Source organism: Mustela lutreola, chromosome 10 (genome assembly GCF_030435805.1).
Source record: "Mustela lutreola isolate mMusLut2 chromosome 10, mMusLut2.pri, whole genome shotgun sequence".
NCBI lineage: Eukaryota > Metazoa > Chordata > Mammalia > Carnivora > Mustelidae > Mustela > Mustela lutreola.
The window spans coordinates 35,470,420-35,489,796 of record NC_081299.1 but is presented as its reverse complement, the minus strand read 5'-3'; the positions used below and the strand labels follow the sequence as shown (position 1 = coordinate 35,489,796).

The 19,377-nt window shown below is 45.0% G+C and overlaps 1 protein-coding gene across 1 annotated transcript; it reads left to right on the top strand.

Annotated features, from left to right (window-relative positions):
* Positions 1 to 2,040: 2,040 nt before the first annotated feature.
* On the top strand, positions 2,041 to 18,608 carry PRDX1 (peroxiredoxin 1). The gene is made up of 6 exons (XM_059135757.1): positions 2,041 to 2,187; positions 5,116 to 5,232; positions 9,070 to 9,223; positions 9,579 to 9,701; positions 10,669 to 10,799; positions 18,270 to 18,608. The coding sequence occupies exons 2-6, from the start codon at positions 5,127 to 5,129 to the stop codon at positions 18,353 to 18,355; spliced, it is 600 nt and encodes a 199-aa protein (XP_058991740.1). The 5' UTR covers positions 2,041 to 2,187; positions 5,116 to 5,126; the 3' UTR covers positions 18,356 to 18,608.
* The last annotated feature ends 769 nt before the right edge of the window (positions 18,609 to 19,377 follow it).

The window sequence follows — 19,377 nt, the reverse complement described above, 5'->3', positions numbered from 1 at the left end:
CAAGGAAGGACAAATATATGTTTAAACCTAGACACATAGGTAGATACTAGTTCCTATAGAAGGATAAAAAAGAAAGATCCCTTGCTCCCATTTCCAAGTCTTTGGTGTTCTCTGAGGAAAGAGATTCCACAATCACTTACTTAGACCACAAGTGTGCAATAGATTTCTTATCTTTTCAGAACTCTGTCCTGGTATTTCAGTTTTTTATTTCCTTGGGCCAGGAGAACTCTCTTGGTTTTTGAATGAGAAAATAAGCCCAAGTGCCCCAGGGGACTGGCACATGGTAATTTTTTTGTGGCTGAAATAGGGCTATGTGTCGTTGGTTTCACCTGCCCATAGCAATAACCATCCACTATTAAGCTCTGAACTTCTACATTTCCCCTGCTGCCTCTAGAAGGAAATGAATAATGGCCAAATACTTGTTCAGCTCAGGCAGAGAAGGAAAAAAAAACAAACAAAAAATGACTTATATTGCTAGATAGGATGATAAATGCCAAAAAATTTTGAGATGCTCAGCCATCATGACACAGCATGTTCTCATTTATTTATTTTTATTTTTTATTTTTTTTTAAAAGATTTTATTTATTTATTTGACAGACAGAGATCACAAGTAGGCAGAGAGGCAGGCAGAGAGACAGAGAGATAGAGGGAAGCAGGCTCCCTGCTGAGCAGAGAGCCCGATGTAGTAGGACTCGATCCCAGGACCCTGAGAACATGACCTGAGCCGAAGGCAGCAGCTTAACCCACTGAGCCACCCAGGCGCCCCTATTTTTATTTTTTTTTAAAAGATTTTATTTATTTATTTGACAGGGGGAGAGACCATAAGAGAGGGAACACAAGCAGGGGGAGTAGGAGAGGGAGAAGCAGATTTCTTGCTCTGCAGAGAGCCCAGTGCCAGGTGGATCCCAGGACTCTGGGATCATAACCTGAGCCAGAGGCAGAGGCTTTAACCCACTGAGCCACCCAGGTGCCCCCATACTCCTATTTTGTATCAGGTGCTTTGTTGTGTCTTGGGGACACAGAGATGGGTGTAACCCAAACCTTACTTTGCAGAAAGTCAGTCTAGCAAGAAGAGGTAGGCATATAAACATGTAGAATAGCTTAAGACCTATTTTGTAGAGCTTCTGGCAATATAGGATATTTAGGGGCACAAATTCTGGGATGAGCAAAAGCCAGAATAGCTTCAGAGGAATTCTGGGGATGAACCATGGTCAGGAACAGTTTCAGAGGAAGTAATGTTTCAGCTGAGTCTTCAAAGACATTTTCTCTAGGCCAACTAGGAGGGATCAGATTCTTCATATTTGAACAAAAGCCTGAAGTCTTGAAACAGCAGCGCATTGTTCTCTGTGTTAAAATCAACCTAGGAGCAAGAAAAGTTAACTTTTCTAACGTATAATAAGAACTCAGAATTGTGCTAAGTAATCAACAAAGATGATCCTGAAGAATTAACAGTATTCCCATTTTACAGGTGAGAAGAGTAAAAAGCTCTTGCCTGAAGGCCACACATACAATGACATTGAGTTTTAACTCAGGAAACTGACTACAGAGCCCCAATTTTTTAAACCACAAACCAGAAGAGTGAAACGAACAGATTTCAGAAATATGCCCCCCCCCCCCCCAGCAGCTTTGGAAATAGTGGGGTGGGAGAAGGAAAGCTGCAATCCTGTAAATCAGAATAATGAGGGAGGTTGTCTAAGTACTGAGACAGCACTCGGGTAGAGGCTGCGGGGATCTGGGTGGTGTATTTGAGAAATGCTTGGATAGTTTCAGTGTTTGTGGTGTGGATTAGACGTGATCCTCTGTGGAGCAACAGGACCATTACCCTGGTCTGGGCCTTGAGGGGAGGACAAACGGGGCCTCCCACAGACATTGCTAGATTAACCGAGGCGGTTGGTTTTGGAGATGGACGCCCTGGGCCCTCTGACCCCAACTGTTGGCACCATGCAGGGGTATCCACGTCTTCCGTGCCTGAGCCCGCCCACAGGGAGGGAAAGTGCTGAGTCACTCTGGCGGGGCGCGATGGCTCGGGGCGGGGCTCGGACCAGAACCCCCTCCTCTCTCCTCCTCCTGCACCCCCGGCCCTCTCTGACTCTCGCGAGAGCCCTACGGGCTATAAAGGCAGCGCCCCGCGCACGTCTCACGCGTCTTCTTCCTGCCTTGTCTTCGGAGCTTTTGTTCGTAGGGCGGGTGAGAAAGTTTTATTTTACGGCTGTCGTTGTATTTTTCTTTCTCATTGTTCTGGGTTCCCACCCTACCACCCTGCTCCCCTTGGGTGCTGGGGACGGGGGAGGTGGCTGGGTGAGGTCTGACGCTCGAGAGTGGTTTGGCGGTACGCGCACCCTCCTGGCGGCCTCCCTTACAGACGCGGGGACCAATTTAAACCCTAACGTCGGCTCGAGTTTTCCTCCTCCCCCGGCAACCCGAGCACAGGGCGCTCACTTATTGGTTTGGCGTGGCGGCCGGGCAGACTTGGGGTAGTGGTGGGCTCTCCCTAGTTAATCTTCCGGGCCGGTTCGGGAAGCTTCTAGAATGGACTTGGAAACTGACCTGAGGCTACCCGCCCGACGTGTGGTAGAGGTGAAGGCTGTTGCTGGTCCGGACCTTTGGCTAGATGACGAGTTTCAAATGCTGTGCCCTTTTCTGGCTTTATTTTTTTTTGTGTGTGTTTGCGGAGTAGGGATTGTGGTGATTCCAAATCCGTCTGTGAAGACTGCGTTTTGTTTTTTGTTTTTTTTCCTTTTGTACTTTACGAAGTGTTGAGGTGGGGTCGATAATGGGAGCGGCGGGAGGGAACCTGAAGTCGGTTTTGGGGGTGTGTAGCTTTAGCCATGAAAGTTACGGGCTGGTCCACCGAGGCCCACACCGGCTTGAGGTCCAACGGCTTTTATCCCGCTGAGTCGGACTTCAGTGGACGTGGGGACCACCTGGATTAAAAGGTGGTTTATGTTACGGTCACACTTTATACATTTGGTCCCCAAATTGCAGCATGATGTACTAGTGTTTTTGGTCTGTTAAAAGGTGTTAAGCAGTAGAAAGTTCTGTAATAATCGATGATTACGACGATTTTTTTGGTTGTAGTATTGATGAAGTCTCAGAACCTAAGTCAGGTTCGGTGGGGTGAGGTTCGGAGCTGACGACTAAAGAAAGAATTCTTAAGACATCTTTGGTGCAAAATGGTGGTTTATTAAAGCACGGGGACAGGACCCGTGGGCAGGAAGAGCTGCTGCCCCGGGTTGTGAGGAGTGGCTGGTTATATACACAGGAGTTGGGTAGGTGAGGACAAAGGGTTGTTCAGAAGGGCTATTGGGATAAAGAAGATTGTCAGGATATGGAAGGCCTGGTTACTATCAAGCCAAGGCCACTTTCCCTCTAATGAGGCACTAACATAAAGACAATTGGGAGTCTCCTGGTGGAATGTTACATTCCTGCTATCAAATGTCCTTGTTAGTGAGATTTAGGTCTTAAAAGATATTTAACTTTATTTACTTTTCCTTCTACCTCCGTCTCCTTCAGTTTTTTATGGAGGGGAGGGTGACGTTAGGGCTTGAGAAACTGAGTTATGTATCTTTGGAAATTGGGCTATTGATAAGGTAACTTCTTTGTTGTAAATCTCAAGGACATTTATAAACCAAGAGTGACTCCTGCCTTGCAGGACTGTGATCTCTGCAAGATAACCATTTGCTCTTCTTTTAGGGCAGTCAGGGGTGCCTGTGAAATGTCACACATATTACCAAGGGGAGTGGGTGGAGAGGGGGTGCAAGGTGCCAGCCCCTGCTCCGTTCTCAGCCTGCCTCTTGCTCCCTCATCAGTATTATGTACCAAAGAAAACCGGAACATGGAAGACTAGCTTCTTGGGTCTTAAAACTGATGGATTAGTGGTTTAGATCTTAACTCCTTGTCTTTATGTTGACCTGAGTGAATCCAGCGTAGCATTGCTTTTTTAGCAGTACGTATTTTAGTTTTTCTTACCCCCCTTACCGTAAGGATTTTTTTGTTGTTTTTAAGTAATCTCTCAACCCAACCTGGGGCTGGAACCCATAACTCTGAGATCAAAGTCACATGTTCCACCAGCTGAGCCGGCCAGGCTCCCCAGCAATAAATAGGCTTCTTGTTCTATTTACTGTTGATCCAGAATCCTGGCAGAAACCCGTTTTGAAAGTACTGCTAGAGCTTAAACACAACTGCTAAGGTTTTGTAATTGAGCAGATGCCAGAATCCTGGTTTTGTGTCTTGAAAAGTTGGATGGGCTTTAGGGTGGTTTTGGTTTCTGGCAGATGGACCTGGAGAAAGGTGAAGGGTGTTTCCTGAATTATGAAGGCAGATGAAGGTGCACTCTAGGGAAAGGGCAACATGGCATGGCAACTTTAGAAATCAGACGTTCTTTTCGTGGCAATGTTCGTTTGGGCTCAGCTCAAGTTTGAGGCTGAATCTTACTCTGTGCTGCTTTCTGTGTAATGAAAATAAAGGAAAATGCTTTTTCACATTTGATAGTAAAGAAAGTAATAGAGGTTACTTATGTTTTAAAAAATTGCTGCTTTTCAGTGAAAACAAAAGCTAATATTCAGAAATACATTTTTTATTTTGAGATTGTGACCCTGAGAATGAAGGGGAAAAGGAGAGGAATATGGGAGTGGAAGAGAGAATCACAACTGTAATCTCAGACCTAAGATTACGAACCCAGCCCAAATCAAAACTCAGGGATGCTGGGGCTGCTGGGTGGCTCAGTGGATTAAGCCTCTGACTGCTGCTCAGGTCATGGTCTCAGGATCTTGGTATCCTGTCTCAGGGTCCTGGGATTGCTCAGCAGGGAGCCTACTTGCCCTGCACCTCTGCCTACTTGGCTATCTCTGTTGAATAAATAAAATCTTAAAAAAAGTCAAGGGTGCTGACAAGCCTGAGCCACCCACATGCTCCTTTAGTGTCTGATCTTTGTTTCAGAAGTTGGAAAGCTCAGTTTATGCCTCATACCCATATAAAAATTAATGTGTATACTAAGGTAACTGGACAAATCTTTTTCTATCATTCCACAGCTAAGTCTCTAAGTTGAAGAAGGGTGTTACCTAGAAGAATAAGTAAGGCTTGTTTCCAATTCACTTCCTCTTTCATATTTTCTAGCCAATAGCAAGATGTCTTCAGGAAATGCCAAAATTGGGCATCCTGCCCCCAACTTCAAAGCCACGGCTGTTATGCCAGATGGCCAGTTCAAAGACCTCAGCCTATCTGACTACAAAGGTAAGAGTACTAACAGTAGGTTAGTAAAAATGGAATTTTTACAATCTAGGATGGCTCATTAGATTCTGTATCTCAGTTAGACTTGATTGTAAAATGATTTATATATCCTACGTAGGTCACAGTCTTATGGTAGGAGCCTGTGCCTTCCTGATGAAGTAGTGATTACCAACTGTGGTCACTGATAGATACTCTAGAGTCAGACTGCTTATGGAAAAAGCCCATACTTCATTATGCCTGGACATACAATCTTAATTTATTTCTTAGAACTTCTCAATTATATTACTGTTCTGGGGTATTCTTGTTGTGTCATTGAAAGCTCAAGCCTTTGGAGCATAAAGTGTTCAAGTTTATGAAACCTCTATGTCTGAGCTGCTGTATCATTAGGCAGAGGCTTAGGCACATTCCCTTGACACTTAGCCCCAGGAGAAGAGTTGATGTTGCATTTGGGACAGTTCTCTTCCCTGTTAAAGTTTAATGCAGACACTTGGTCAGTTCTGATGGAGGTATTCCTTTGTTTTTGCAGTCCTGGAACAGCAGGGGTATTTTGGGGTAGTTGGTACATGGAGATTCCTTGAAATGCAAACCTGAATCTCGGGTGTAAAGTATACCTTTTTTACTGGTGTAGTAATTAGTTCCTGGACTCAGCTTTTGGGTAGAACATGTGACTAAGGTTTCCTAACACATCACACTTGTTTGGAATGAGAAGCAGTTAAGAGGGGCCCTATGGAGGGAAGCTAATGGCAAACAAGGTAGCACCACAGGGAGGTGACCCTGGCCCAAGGGTAAAGGCACGAGGTTTAGAAGGAGCTGTTCTTTGTCCTCTAGGGCTTGACCTGCTGAGGCTTCATGGTGCTTGTTAGGTAAAGCCCTGGAGAGGTTTAGATGAGTAAGTTGCTAGTGATTCTGGTTTTCAGAGTAAATGTCAAAAGGAGCAGCTTATTCTGACTTGCTGCCTGGAAACCAGTGAATATTTGGAACTCTTTCAAAATACTCAGCCTATTAGTTGTGGTGAGTGGCTGCTTGGCTGGTTGAAGATCTACTTCCACTGGTAATCTGAGTAATTTCAGCAAAATTTAAACTAGAGATCCTTTTATACCTTACTAGGACTTTGGGAACTTTGCCTCAAGAAATTTTTCTTTTCCAGTTAGGCTTGTTAGGAACAGGTTTATGGTGATTTTATTTATTTATTTATTAAAAGATTTTATTTATTTTTATGACAGAGACAGATCACAAGTAGGCAGAGAGGCAGGCAGAGAGAGAGGGAAGCAGGCTCCCCGTTGAGGAGAGAGCCCGATGTGGGACTCAATCCCAGGACCCTGAGATCATGACCCAAGCCGAAGGCAGCGGCTTAACCCACTGAGCCACCCAGGTGCCCCGGTTTATGGTGATTTAGATGATGACTTAAACCTTGTGTCCACAGTTCCTGTGGTTCATTGTGGAAGAAGTGCTAAAAGCCCCGGTTTCTTCTTTTTTGGTCTGAATGACTTGCAGCACAGACTTAAAGCAATTGAGCTCTTTCTGATTACTAGTAGGTAATCTCATCCTAGGTTTTGGCTTTCCTTTATTGGAGAACTTGGTGTTTACTAATTTTAACTATCTAGAGATAAAAATCATACTGAACAGTGTTCATCTTACAATTGACAGCTAATGGGGAGGCAGGAAAATAAAGCTTAAAGCATGCAGGTTTTCCTACCACAAGAAGTTCCAGAATTAGCTGCTAGGAAACCTTTGAGTTGCGTCTAGGCATTTGGCAGTTTGCCTACCATCGACTGCCTTCGGCTCAGGTCATGATCCTGGAGTCCTGGGATCGAGTCCCGCATTGGGCTCCCGGCTCCACGGGGAGTCTGCTTCTCTCTCTGAACTTCTCCTCACTCGTGCTCTCTCTCACTGTCTCTCAAATAAATAAATAAAATAAAAAAAGATTTTATTTATTTGAAAAAGAGAGGGAGATAGAGCAAGAATAGGAGGAGAGGGAGAGAGACTCTCCACTGAGGAGGGAGCCCGATTTGGGATAGATTCAGGACCTTGGGATCATGATCTGAGCCGAAGGCAGAAACTTAACTTACTGAGTCCAACCCAGGCAACCGTGGTCTTGAGTTTTGTTTTTGTGTTTTTTTTAAGATCTTAAGTTTTTAATTTTTAAAAAATATTTTATTATTTGACAGAGATTACAAGTAGACTGGAACAGCAAGCAGAGAGAAGGGGGGAAGCAGGCTCCCCGCTGAGCAGCGGGCCAGATCCCAGGACCTCGACACCATGACCCGACCTGAAGGCAGAGGCCCAACCCACTGAGCTACTTAGGCGCCCCTTAACTTTTTAACTTCTTATTATTTATTTATTTTTTAAAAAGATTTTATTTGTAGGGGTGCCTGGGTGGCTCAGTGGGTTAAAGCCTCTGCCTTCGACTCAGGTCGTGATCCCAGGGTCCTGGGATTGAGCCCCACATCGGGCTCTCTGTTTCGCAGGGAGCCTGCTTCCTCCCCTCTCTGCCTGCCTCTCTGCCTACCTGTGATCTCTGTCTGTCAAATAAATAAGTAAAATCTTAAAAAAAAAAAAAAAAAGATTTTATTTGTGTATTTGACATCATAAGTAGAGAAGGGGGGGAAGCAAGCTCCCTGCTGAGCAGAGAGCCCGATGTGGGGCTGGATCCCAGGACCCTAAGATCATGACCTGAGCCAAAGGCCGAGGCTTAACCCACTGAGCCACCCGGGTGCCCCAAAAGGTTGATTTAAGAGCAAGAGTATGCTTGCCTGTGAGAGGGAGGGAGGAGGGGAAGAATCTCTGGACCCTCTTCTCTGGGATGAGTCCACCTTGAAATCATGACCTGAAGTCCAGGAGTTGGGTGCTCAACACATTGAGCCATCAGGGTGCTTCAAGATTTTCAGTAATTTTTTTTTTTTTTTTTTAAAGATTTCATTTATTTGGGGCACCTGGGTGGCTCATTGGATTAAGCCGCTGCCTTCCGCTCAGGTCATGATCTCGGGGTCCTGGGATCGAGTCCCACATCCAGCTCTCTGCTCTGCGGGGAGCCTGCTTCCTCCTCTCCCTCTCTCTGCCTGCCTGTCTGCCTGCTTGTGATCTCTCTCTGTCAAATAAATAAATAAAATCTTAAAAAAAAGAAAAAAAAGATTTCATTTATTTGACAGATCACAAGTAGGCAGAGAGGCAGGCAGAGAAGGGGAAGCAGGCTCCTTGCTGAGCAGAGAGCCTGATATGTGGGACTCGACCCCAGGACTCTGAGATCATGACTTGAGTGGAAGGCAGAGGCTTTTACTTACTGAGCCACCCAGGTGCCCCAAGATTTTAAGTAATTTCTAAACCTACCATGGGGCTTAAGCTCAGAACTCCAAGATAAAGAATTATCAGGGGCATATTGGTTAAGCGTGACTTTTTATTTCAGATCAGGTTGTGATTACAGGATTGTGAGATGGAGCCCCATGTTGAGCTTTGTGCTGGGTGTGGAGTCTGGTTAAGATACTGTCTCCCGGGGCGCCTGGGTGGCTCAGTTGGTTGGACGACTGCCTTCGGCTCAGGTCATGATCCTGGAGTCCCGGGATCGAGTCCCGCATCGGGCTCCCGGCTCTTTGGGAATTCTGCTTCTCCCTCTGACCTTCTCCTCGCTCATGTTCTCTCTCACTGTCTCTCTCTCAAATAAATAAATAAAATTTAAAAAAATAAATAAATAAATAAAAAGATACTGTCTCCCCTTCCCTCTACTTCCCACTCCCTCCCCCACAGAGCCATGTACTCCCACCTGGTACCCCTTTGTTTTTTTTTCTTTGTAAAGCAAGGAAGTGTGTTTCAAAGGCAAACTTGTGGTTCTTTCCTTCCCCCTAGGAAAATATGTTGTGTTCTTCTTTTACCCTCTTGACTTCACCTTTGTGTGTCCCACGGAGATCATTGCTTTCAGTGACAGGGCAGAAGAATTTAAGAAACTCAACTGTCAAGTGATTGGTGCTTCTGTGGATTCTCATTTCTGTCACCTGGCATGGTAAATTTCTTGGTCGATTTTGCCTGTAAACTTTGAAGTAAGTAGCAGCTGGAAGTGGGGGGTTTTTGACAGTAGACTTGCTGAAGTATTGTCTTCTGGCTTCTGATGGAAGAGATTGCAAAGGCTCTGACTTCCTCTTTTTGCTCTCTTACTACCTGGCTGCGAGGAGCAGCAGCTTGGGTTGCATTTGAGTGTACTCTGGTGACCTTAACTATCTTTAGGAACTCAATTTCCTCAGGAAAAGTTTGGTCTTTGGGGGGAAGTAAGATTAGGAATGCTAAAAGAGGGAGGGAATAGGTAACAAACTACACAAGAGTTTGAGTGAATGTGATTGTATATGTGCTTTTTGCTTTAGGATCAACACACCCAAGAAACAAGGAGGACTGGGACCCATGAACATTCCCTTGGTATCAGACCCCAAGCGTACCATTGCTCAGGACTATGGAGTCTTAAAGGCTGATGAAGGCATCTCGTTCAGGTATATGCCTGCCAGGGGCTGACATTTCATCAAAACTACCTGATTGACTTGAGGGACATTTGGAGAAAGGTAGGGCCCTGATCTGTAGACTCTGCTTCTTTCATTGTTGTGTGTGTGGTTTGTTTTCTTTCTTTTTTTTTTTTTTTAATAAGATTTTTATTTGTTTGACAGGGATAGAGCCAGAGAGTACAAAGTGGGGGGGGGGGGGATGGGAGAGGGAGAGGCAGGCTCCCCATGGAGCAGGGAGCCTGATGGGGGTTGATCCCAGGATCCTGGGATTATGACCTGAGCTGAAGGCAGACACTTAATTGACTGAACCACCCAGGCACCCTGTTTGTTTATTTTTTAAATACTTTTTTTATTTTTTAAATTTTTAAAAGATTTTATTTATTTATTTGACAGAGATTACAAGTAGGCAGAGAGGCAGGCAGAGAGAGAAAGGAGGAAGCAGGCTCCCTTCTGAGCAGAGAGCCCAATGTGGGGCTCGATCCCAGGACTCTCTGAGATCATGACCTGAGCTGAAGGCAGAGGCTTTAACCCACTGAGCCACCCAGGCGTCCCTTAAATACTTTTTAAAATTTCTCTCTGTACCTTAGATACCCTGAGATACGAGTTGCACATTTCGCTGACTGAGCTAGTCAGCCACCCCCATCACGATGTATAATAAAACATACAGGATGATGATCTCATTTTATTCATTTTCTTTCCTTTTCTCTCTTCCTCGTTCTCTGCCTCCCTCCCTCTACACCCAGTGTGGGGCTCTAACCCACAACTCCCAAGATCCAAGAGTCAGACCTTCTGACTGAGCCAGCCAGGTACTCCTTGTTTCATTCTTTATGTAGGAAGACAAAGTCAGTGCAAGTCTGGTGGACCAGCACATTTTCATTCCCACTGCATCTTTGTTCTAACAAAGTAGTTTCTAAACCTGTACTGCATGTCCCTCAAACCTTTAATCTTTTCTTCCCAGGGGCCTCTTTATCATTGATGATAAAGGCATCCTTAGGCAGATCACTGTAAATGACCTACCTGTTGGCCGCTCTGTGGATGAGACTCTGCGACTGGTTCAGGCCTTCCAGTTTACCGACAAGCATGGGGAAGGTAAGCCAATCTACCTGGTGACTTTGACAACAGACAACAGAATTGTGGTAGAATAGGAAAGATGGCAGGACAATGTCTACGAAATGAAAGCATGTCTATAAAGAAACTGTAGTGGGTTGTAGGGTGAGGTAAAATGGAAAACCCCGGGGAGGGAACTATATAAAGGCTGTTTGTTCCAGCTGTATTGTCCCTGCTTCTGCCCTGCTCATTTAGATTCACTGCTGCAGCTTTTAACTTACTAAAGGAGTGTAGGAGGATACTCCTAGATGTGTATAAAGGAAAACAAAAGATGGGAGAATTTCATAGATCGGGCATGCCATTCTTGACTAGTGTTTATTGGGAGAAGAGCTTTAATCCCTGTGATCCATATTCATTTTATTAGTTTTTTACTTAAGATTTATTTGAGAGAGACAGACAGAGACCACGTGAATGGGTAGGTGAGGGAGAAGCAGGCAGGTTCCCTGCCAAGCTGGGAGCCAGACGACTTGGGGCTTGATTGAGCAGGGTGCTGGGACCATGACAGCAGCTAGGCAATGGATGGAGCCACCCAGGTGCCAGTAGGTTTTAAATTATTTTAAGATTTTATTTATTTTTTAAACTTTTTTTTTTAATTAAATTTTTTTTTTTAAAGATTTTATTTATTTATTTGACAGATCACAAGTAGGCAGAGAAGCAGGCAGAGAGAGAGAGAGAGGAGGAAGCAGGCTCCCCGCTGAGCAGAGAGCCCGATGTGGGACTCGATCCCAGGACCCCGAGATCATGACCTGAGCCGAAGGCAGCGGCTTAACCCACTGAGCCACTCAGGCACCCTTAATTAATTTGATAGAGATCAGAAGTAGGCAGAGAGGGAAGCAGACTACTTGCTGAGCAAAGAGCCTGATGGGGCTCTATCCCAGGACCCTGAGATCATGATTCAAGCCAAAGGCAGAGGCCTAACCGACTGAGCCATCCAGGTGCCCCTTTTATTTATTTATTTGACAGGAACGTAAGCAGGGGAGTAGAAGAGGGAGAGAAGCAGGCTTCTTTCTGAGCAGGGAGCCTGATGTGGGGCTCAAGCCCAGGACCCCAGGATCATGACCTGAGCTGAAGGCAGCCATTTAATGTCTGAACCACCCAGCCCCCCCACCTCCCTTAAGATAACCTATGGCTAGTTTTGAATTTTGGAAAATAAAAGGACTAAGATAACTTGCCGAAAGACTAGACAGATAAAGCTGTAATGCATTTATATATTTAAAAAAAATCTTTTTTAAGGATTGATTTATTTGAGACAAAGAGCATGTATGTGAAGGAGGGAGGGAGGGGTAAAGAGAGAGAAAAAAGCATGCTGAGCAGGGAGCCCCTGAGATCATGACCTGAGCTCAAGGCAAAAGCTAAACCAATGGAGCCAGCCAGGCCCACCCGTTTATATATATATATATATATATATATTTTTTTCCCCTAAAGATCTCATTTATTTATTTGACAGAGATATTACAAATAGGCAGAGAGACAGAGAGAGATGAGTGAGAAGCAGGCTCCCCGCTGAGCAGAGAGCCCCATGCGGGACTCGATCCCAGGCCCCTGGGACCATGTCCCTAGCCGAAGGCAGAGGCTTAACCCACTGAGCCACCCAGGCGCCCCCCCCCCCTTTTTTTAATAATATATTTGTCAGAGCAGAAGCACGGAGAGCTGCAGGCAGAGCAGGCAGATGGGAGAAGCAGGCTCCCTGCTGAGCAAGGAGCCAGATGTGGGGGACTTAATCCCAGGACCCTGAGATCATGACCTGAGCCGATGGCAGATGCTTAACAGACTGAGCCACTCAGGCGTTCCTGTTCTTCTCTTCTTAAATTACACTGTATTGTAGTGTGGTCCTTAAAATCTGGAAATAACCAAATTATGTAAGTTTATGTAAAAAAAAAAATTTTTTTTTTAAGATTTTATTTATTTGACAAGTGATCACAAGTAGCAGAGAGGTGGAGAAGAGGGAGGGGGGGGGAAGCAGGCTCCCTGCTGAGCAGAGAGTCCGATGTGGGGCTCGATCCCAGGATGCTGGGATCATGACCGGAGCCAAAGGAAGCAGACCCTTAACAACTGAGCCACCCAGGTGCTCCATGTAAGTTTTTTTTTTTTTTTTTAAAGGCAGTTATTATTTTATTATTATTATTATTTTTAGAGATTTTATTTATTTATTTGGGGGAGAGAGAGTGCATGAGAGGAGATAGGTCAGAGAGAAGCAGACTCCCTCCCCAGCAGGGAGCCTGATGATGGGACTCTATCCCCAGACTGCGGGATCACGACCTGAACCAAAGGCAGTCCCTTAACCAACTGAGCCACCCAGGTGCCCCCATGTAAAATTTTTTTGAGAAGTTAGGGCTAGGATGTTTGGAGATGAAATATCTAGGTTCTCCTTTAGGTGTTTGAGGATAAAAGATCATGTTTCTTTTATAAATTTGTTCTTCTAAAATGTACACATTACTAAGCAGTTTGAACTTGAGAGTTTTTTATCTAGCGTTTGTTGGAGTGTAGGCCACCTTTTTCTTATTCTGGAGCACTAGTATTTTCCTCATATTTTCATTGTTTTGTGATAAAATACTAAACTACTTGATCCCAGCTTTTGAGTTAGTAAGGCTGTAGCTTTTTTTTTTTTTTTTTTTTTTTTTTTAGATTTTATTTATTTATTTGACAGAGAGAGATCACAGGTAGGTAGAGAGGCTGGCAGAGAGAGCGAGAGGGAAGCAGGCTCCCTGCTGAGCAGAGAGCCCGATGTGGGACTCGATCCCAGGACTCTGAGATCATGACCTGAGCTGAAGGCAGCGGCTTAACCCACTGAGCCACCCAGGCGCCCAGGCTGTAGCTTTTTGACCCCCTCCCCCCATTGGTATATAGTTGTTGCTGGACTGAGATAACCTTATCCTAAAAGACATAGTTTAGGTTTTTTTTTTTTAAGATTTTATTTATGTATTTGACAGACAGAGATCACAAGTAGGCAGAGAGGCAGGCAGAGAGAGGAGGAAGCAGGCTCTGCTGAGCAGAGAGCCTGATGCGGGCCTCAGTCCCAGGACCCTGAGATCATGACCTGAGCCGAAGACAGAGGCTCAACCCACTGAGCCACCCAGGTGCCCCCTTAGTTTAGTTTTTAAGGACTTAGGTCATGAGGCTGTTAAGTGCTGGGTAAATGGGGGAGTGGAGATCTTGAACCCCATAACCTCCCAAGCTCGATGCAATTGGGGACAAAATAGTTGTGATCAAGTGCTCCTGAGGTAAGATGAAGTATGTAGATGTACTTGGATGAATTTGCCTTACTGCATCTCATTTTCTTTCTCTAGGTGATAAATCGTTCAGACTAGTTTTCTAAGGCCCATGTCCTCTCTCCTATTAGGATACAGAACAAGGAAGTTGTTAAGAGTCTGAATTAGTGGTGTCTGCTTGGGGGACCTGAAAGTGATGGTTTTGCTAGAGTTGGAGGCTAATAGGGATTAGTGAGTGATATCCTTAGGCACCCTTTGTAGAGAGTGTGGGCTTTACCTTAGCGCATTGAAGGAGCAGATGGCTCCTGACACTGCCCCCTGGTGGGGGATGAGATTCAGCACAAAGACAAGGAGTGAGGGAATGGCACAAAGACCTTTCGTAGCACCTGCATGTAGCCTAGACTCAAATCCGCTTTCATAACTCCGAAGCTTGCTTCTTCAGACTCTTGTTTTCTTCAGCTCCCCATCCCACTAGAACAGGCACAGCTTTGTGTGCAGCCTTTATGGTTTATATGAAGTTAATGTTTGAGAGCCTGTGAATACAGGCATACGGAAGTACTTTTTTTTTTTTTTTTTTTTTTTTTAAAGATTTTATTTATTTATTTGACAGAGAGAAATCACAAGTAGATGGAGAGGCAGGCAGAGAGAGAGAGAGAGGGAAGCAGGCTCTCAGCAGAGAGCCCGATGTGGGACTCGATCCCAGGACTCCGAGATCATGACCCGAGCCGAAGGCACCGGCTTAACCCACTGAGCCACCCAGGCGCCCCCGGAAGTACTTTTTAAAAAAAATTTTACTTACTTGACAGGGAGATAGTACAAGTAGGCAGAGCAGCAGGGAGAGGGAGAAGCAGGCCCTCTGCTGAACATGGAGCCCGATGCGGGCCTCTCCCAGGACCCTGGGATGATCTGAGCCAAAGGCAGACAATTAACTGACTGAGCCACCCAGACACCCCTCTGCATGTATTATTTATTCTACATGCCAATTTTTATTGAGGTATTAACAACTACAGCATCAGTTTTTAGGTGTACAACATAATTTTTTAAAAAATTTTGGTGGGGGGAGCATGAGAAGGGGGGAGGGTCAAGGAGAAGCAGACTCCCACGGAGCCGGGAGCTGGGTACGTACTTGATGTTGGGACTCCAGGATCATGACCTGAGCTGAAGGCTCTTGCTTAACCAACTGAGCCACCCAGGTGCTCCCATAATGATTGTTTCACTTGTGTATTTGTATTTCCTACATTTCCTGTTAACTTTCCAAGTTTTTATTTAGATACGAGATAGAGTAATAATTAGTTTCAGGTGTAGAATTTAGTGATTTCATCACTTAGAAGATACTGGTGGTCTCACAAGTGATCTCCTTAACACCCATCAACCATTTAACACATGCCTGTGCCCCCCCCCCCCCCGTAACCCTGTTTGTTCCATATAATGAAGAGCCTACATTTGATTTCAAAGACGGAAAAGCCAGTACTTAAACATAGAATTAACTCATAGTAAATGTTGAAATTGGGATCCAAATTCATAACCATTTTTTTTTTTTAGGTAGTGTTGAAAAAAATTGTTTAGGGCTTTCTGTGTTGGAGGTTCTCCTACTGAGGTTACTGTGAGTGATGCCATTTTCTCCTTGGAGAGTCATGGTATTTCAGTTGTATTTGAAAGCTGATTATGTGGGACTCAACTATTTCTTCTGGCCTCCATACTGATTCTGAAAACAAAACAAAACACTGCTGCTGGGTATGAGTGAAACAAGTGTGGGTCTTCTCGGTCTTGTTACTGATAAATGGCACGTAAACTAATTGTATTTTTATTTTTAACTGTTAACTTTTTTAAAATTTTGTTTAAGATCCCTGGTGGAGGGAAAGGGAGAGGGATAAGCAGACACCCCACTGAGTAGGGAGCATTTAAAAGCTAGGCTCAATTCCTGAACCCTGGGATCATGACCTGAGCTGGAGGCAGCCACTTAACCAACTGAGCCACCCAGGTGCCCCATGAAGTTTTTTTTTTTTTTAAAGGTTTATTTATTTATAAATAAACGGTGGGGGGGGAGGTGGGGGTAGAGGTAGGACAGAGGCAGCTAGGATCTCAAGGAGACCACTGCTGGGGGGCCTGTGGCGGGTGTCCCAAGACATGTGAGATCATGACCTGAGCTGAAACCGGGAGTTGGCTGTTCAACAGAGTGAGCCACGCAAGCACCCTTGAGTTAATTTTTTGTAGACGGTGTGAAGTAGGGGTCCACCTTCATTCTTCTGCTTGTGGAAATCCAGCTGGTCCTAGCAACATTTGTTGAAGAGCATTCAAGAGTCGTCCCCCCCCCCTCCCCAATATAATTTTAAATTTTTTATTAACATAAAACGTATTATTAGCCCCAGGGATACAGGTCTATGAATCGCCAGGTTTATACACTTCACAGCACTCAGCCATAGCATATACCCTCCCCAATGTCCATAACCCAACCACCCTTCCCTTACTCCTCCCAGCAACCCTCAGTTGTGAGATTAACACAAGAGTCTCTTGGGGAGTGTGGGGATGGCTAAGTGGGTTAAGGCCTCTGCCTTCGGCTCGGGTCACCTTCTCAGGGTCTTGGAGTCGAGCCCTGCATTGGGCTCTCTGTGCTCAGTGGAGAGCCTGCTTCCTCCTCCCGCGCTCTGCCTGCATCTCTGCCTGCTTGTGATCTCTGTTTGTCAAATAAATAAATTTTAAAAAGAAATCTTAAAAAAAAAAAAAGTCTCATGGTTTGTCTCCCTCCCTATCCATGTTGTTTAATTTTTTCTTCTCCAGCCCCTCAAGCCCCCACTTGGCTTCTCAAATTTTTGATATCAGGGGATCATATGATAATTGTCTTTTCTCTGATTGATTCATTTTGTTCAGCATAATAACCCTCTAGTTCAATCCACATGGTTGCAAAAGGCAAGATTTCCTTTCTTTTGATGGCTGCATAGTATTCCATTGTGTGTGTGTATCCACACACCACATCATCTTTATCCATTCATCTGTTGATGGATAGGTTTTTTTTTTTTTTTTTAAGATTTTATTTATTTATTTGTCAGAGAGACAGCGAGCGAGAGTGAGCATAGGCAGACAGAGTGGAAGGCAGAGTCAGAGGGAGAAGCAGGCTCCCTGCGGAGCAAGGAGCCCGATGTGGGACTCGATCCCAGGACGCTGGGATCATGACCTGAGCCGAAGGCAGCTGCTCAACCAACTGAGCCACCCAGGCGTCCCTGATGGATAGGTTCTTAACATAGTTGGGCTATTGTGGACATTGCTGCCTAAACATTCAGGTGTACATGCCCCTTTGGATTACCACATTTGTATCTTTAGGGTAAATAGTTCGATTGCTGGGTTGCAGGGTAGCTCTGTTTTCAACTTTTTGAGGAACCTCCGTGCTGTTTTCCAAAGTGGTTGCATCAGCTTGCATTTGCATTGAAGGTTTTTAAAAAACATGTGTGAAGCATACATGAAACTAAATGCCTATGCACCCACTATATATATACTGTTTATTTTTCCTTTAAAAGAGTTTACTTTTCGATGGAGACACAGCAAAAGAGGAGGAACACAAGCAGGAGGAGAGGGAGAAGCAGGCTCAGTCCAAGGATCCTGGGATCATGACCTGAGCCAATGACGGAGGCTTAACGACTGAGCCACCTAGGCACCCCACTGACAAATCTTACATTGTTTTGTCATGATACTTCAGACAGATTATTTCTAGAACAAGGCATAAAATCGAAGCTGTTACTTGCCTTTTAAATATCAGGTGCTTGGGGTGCCTGGGTGGCTCAGTGGGTTAAAGCCTCTGCCTTGGGCTCAGGTCATGATCCCAGGGTCCTGGGATCGAGCCCTGCATGGGGCTCTTGCTCAGCAGGGAGCCTGCTTCTTCCTCTCTCTCTCTGCCTGCCTCTCTGCCTACATGTGATCTCTTGTCAAATAAGTAAATAAAATTAAAAATTATTTCAGGTGCTCTACATGAATAAATTAAGGTTTATTTATTTAACATAGTTGGGCTATGTTAGCCTTAATACTATTAGGGCTGTGGTGAGGATTAAATTACATGTTTATAGTTAGGCTTGCACTGAAAGGCTGGAATGATTTCAGACTGTAGCATAGGCTTCCTGGTTCTGGTATGTTCAGTCTAGCCTCTTAAGGTATCAGATTTGGTATTGAGCCCTTTGTCTCCCATTTGTTCATGGGAGGAAGGAAGGTGGAGCTCATGATTGAGCAGGTTATTAACAGTACTTATCTCTTGCAGTGTGCCCAGCTGGCTGGAAGCCTGGCAGTGATACCATCAAGCCTGATGTCCAGAAGAGCAAAGAGTATTTCTCTAAGCAGAAGTGAGCGCCGGGCCATTTTAGGGCTGGGCTGTAGTGCGTGGCCATGAAAACAAAATCTCTTTTGTACTATTGTTAATGCTTAAAACACAAGACTTTGTGCAGATGTGGGACAGGCCTTTCCTGCAGGGGTTGGGGAGTCCAGCCTGCCTTCTCTGGAGAGAATGGCCTGCACTGTGTTACAGGGCAGGCCAACTGTGATGTACAGTAGAGGGCAACACTTCTGATCTTCTGTTGTTTCTATTAAACTTGAACTGAGACTGTGTTTGATTCTTCATGGGGGGGTGCTACTAACTTGATTTGGAGAGGAATTTATGCTCTGCTTTCCCTTTTTTAGGAGAAAATGAGGGTGAGAGCTTCAGAATCAAAATTATGGGGGGGCAGGGGAAAATGAAGGAAATGGAACTGAACCCAAGTGGTAATAATATTTTCACTATATCTGGGGGAAGAAAGCAAGACCTGCGGGCATGGGGCACCTGGGTGGCTCAGTGGGTTAAAGCCTCTGCCTTCAGCTCAGGTCATGATCCCAGGGTCCTGGGATCGAGCCCCGCATCGGGCTCTGCTCAACAGGTAGCCTGCTTCCTTCTCTCTCTCTGCCTATCTATTCATGATCTTTGTTTGTCAAATAAATAAAATCTTAAAAAAGCAAAACCCAAACCTGCAGCTACGTTGGCTAAAGCATTGCAATATGTTTTATGGGTTAAAGAATAAATTATAGGCTTTAGGAAGTGAGGCCTCAATAAGATTTGGGACATTTACTTTCATACTATTGGGAGTGCTGTATGAGAACTGACGCTTGGCCTCTTAATGATAAATGCCTGGTACTGGGTTTATGAAAGATCAGAAGTAGAGGCTTTGAAACTAAAAGGGGGAGGGAAACAGATGCCTAGTGTTCATAGGGTAAAGTTTTCTGTATGAAAAGCAGTGCTGGGATACCTGGGTCGCTCAGGGGTGTGTGTCTCTTGAGACTCTACTCATGGTGCCAGGGTCTTGGGATCAAGTGCCCTGTTGGGCTCCCTGCTAATGCTG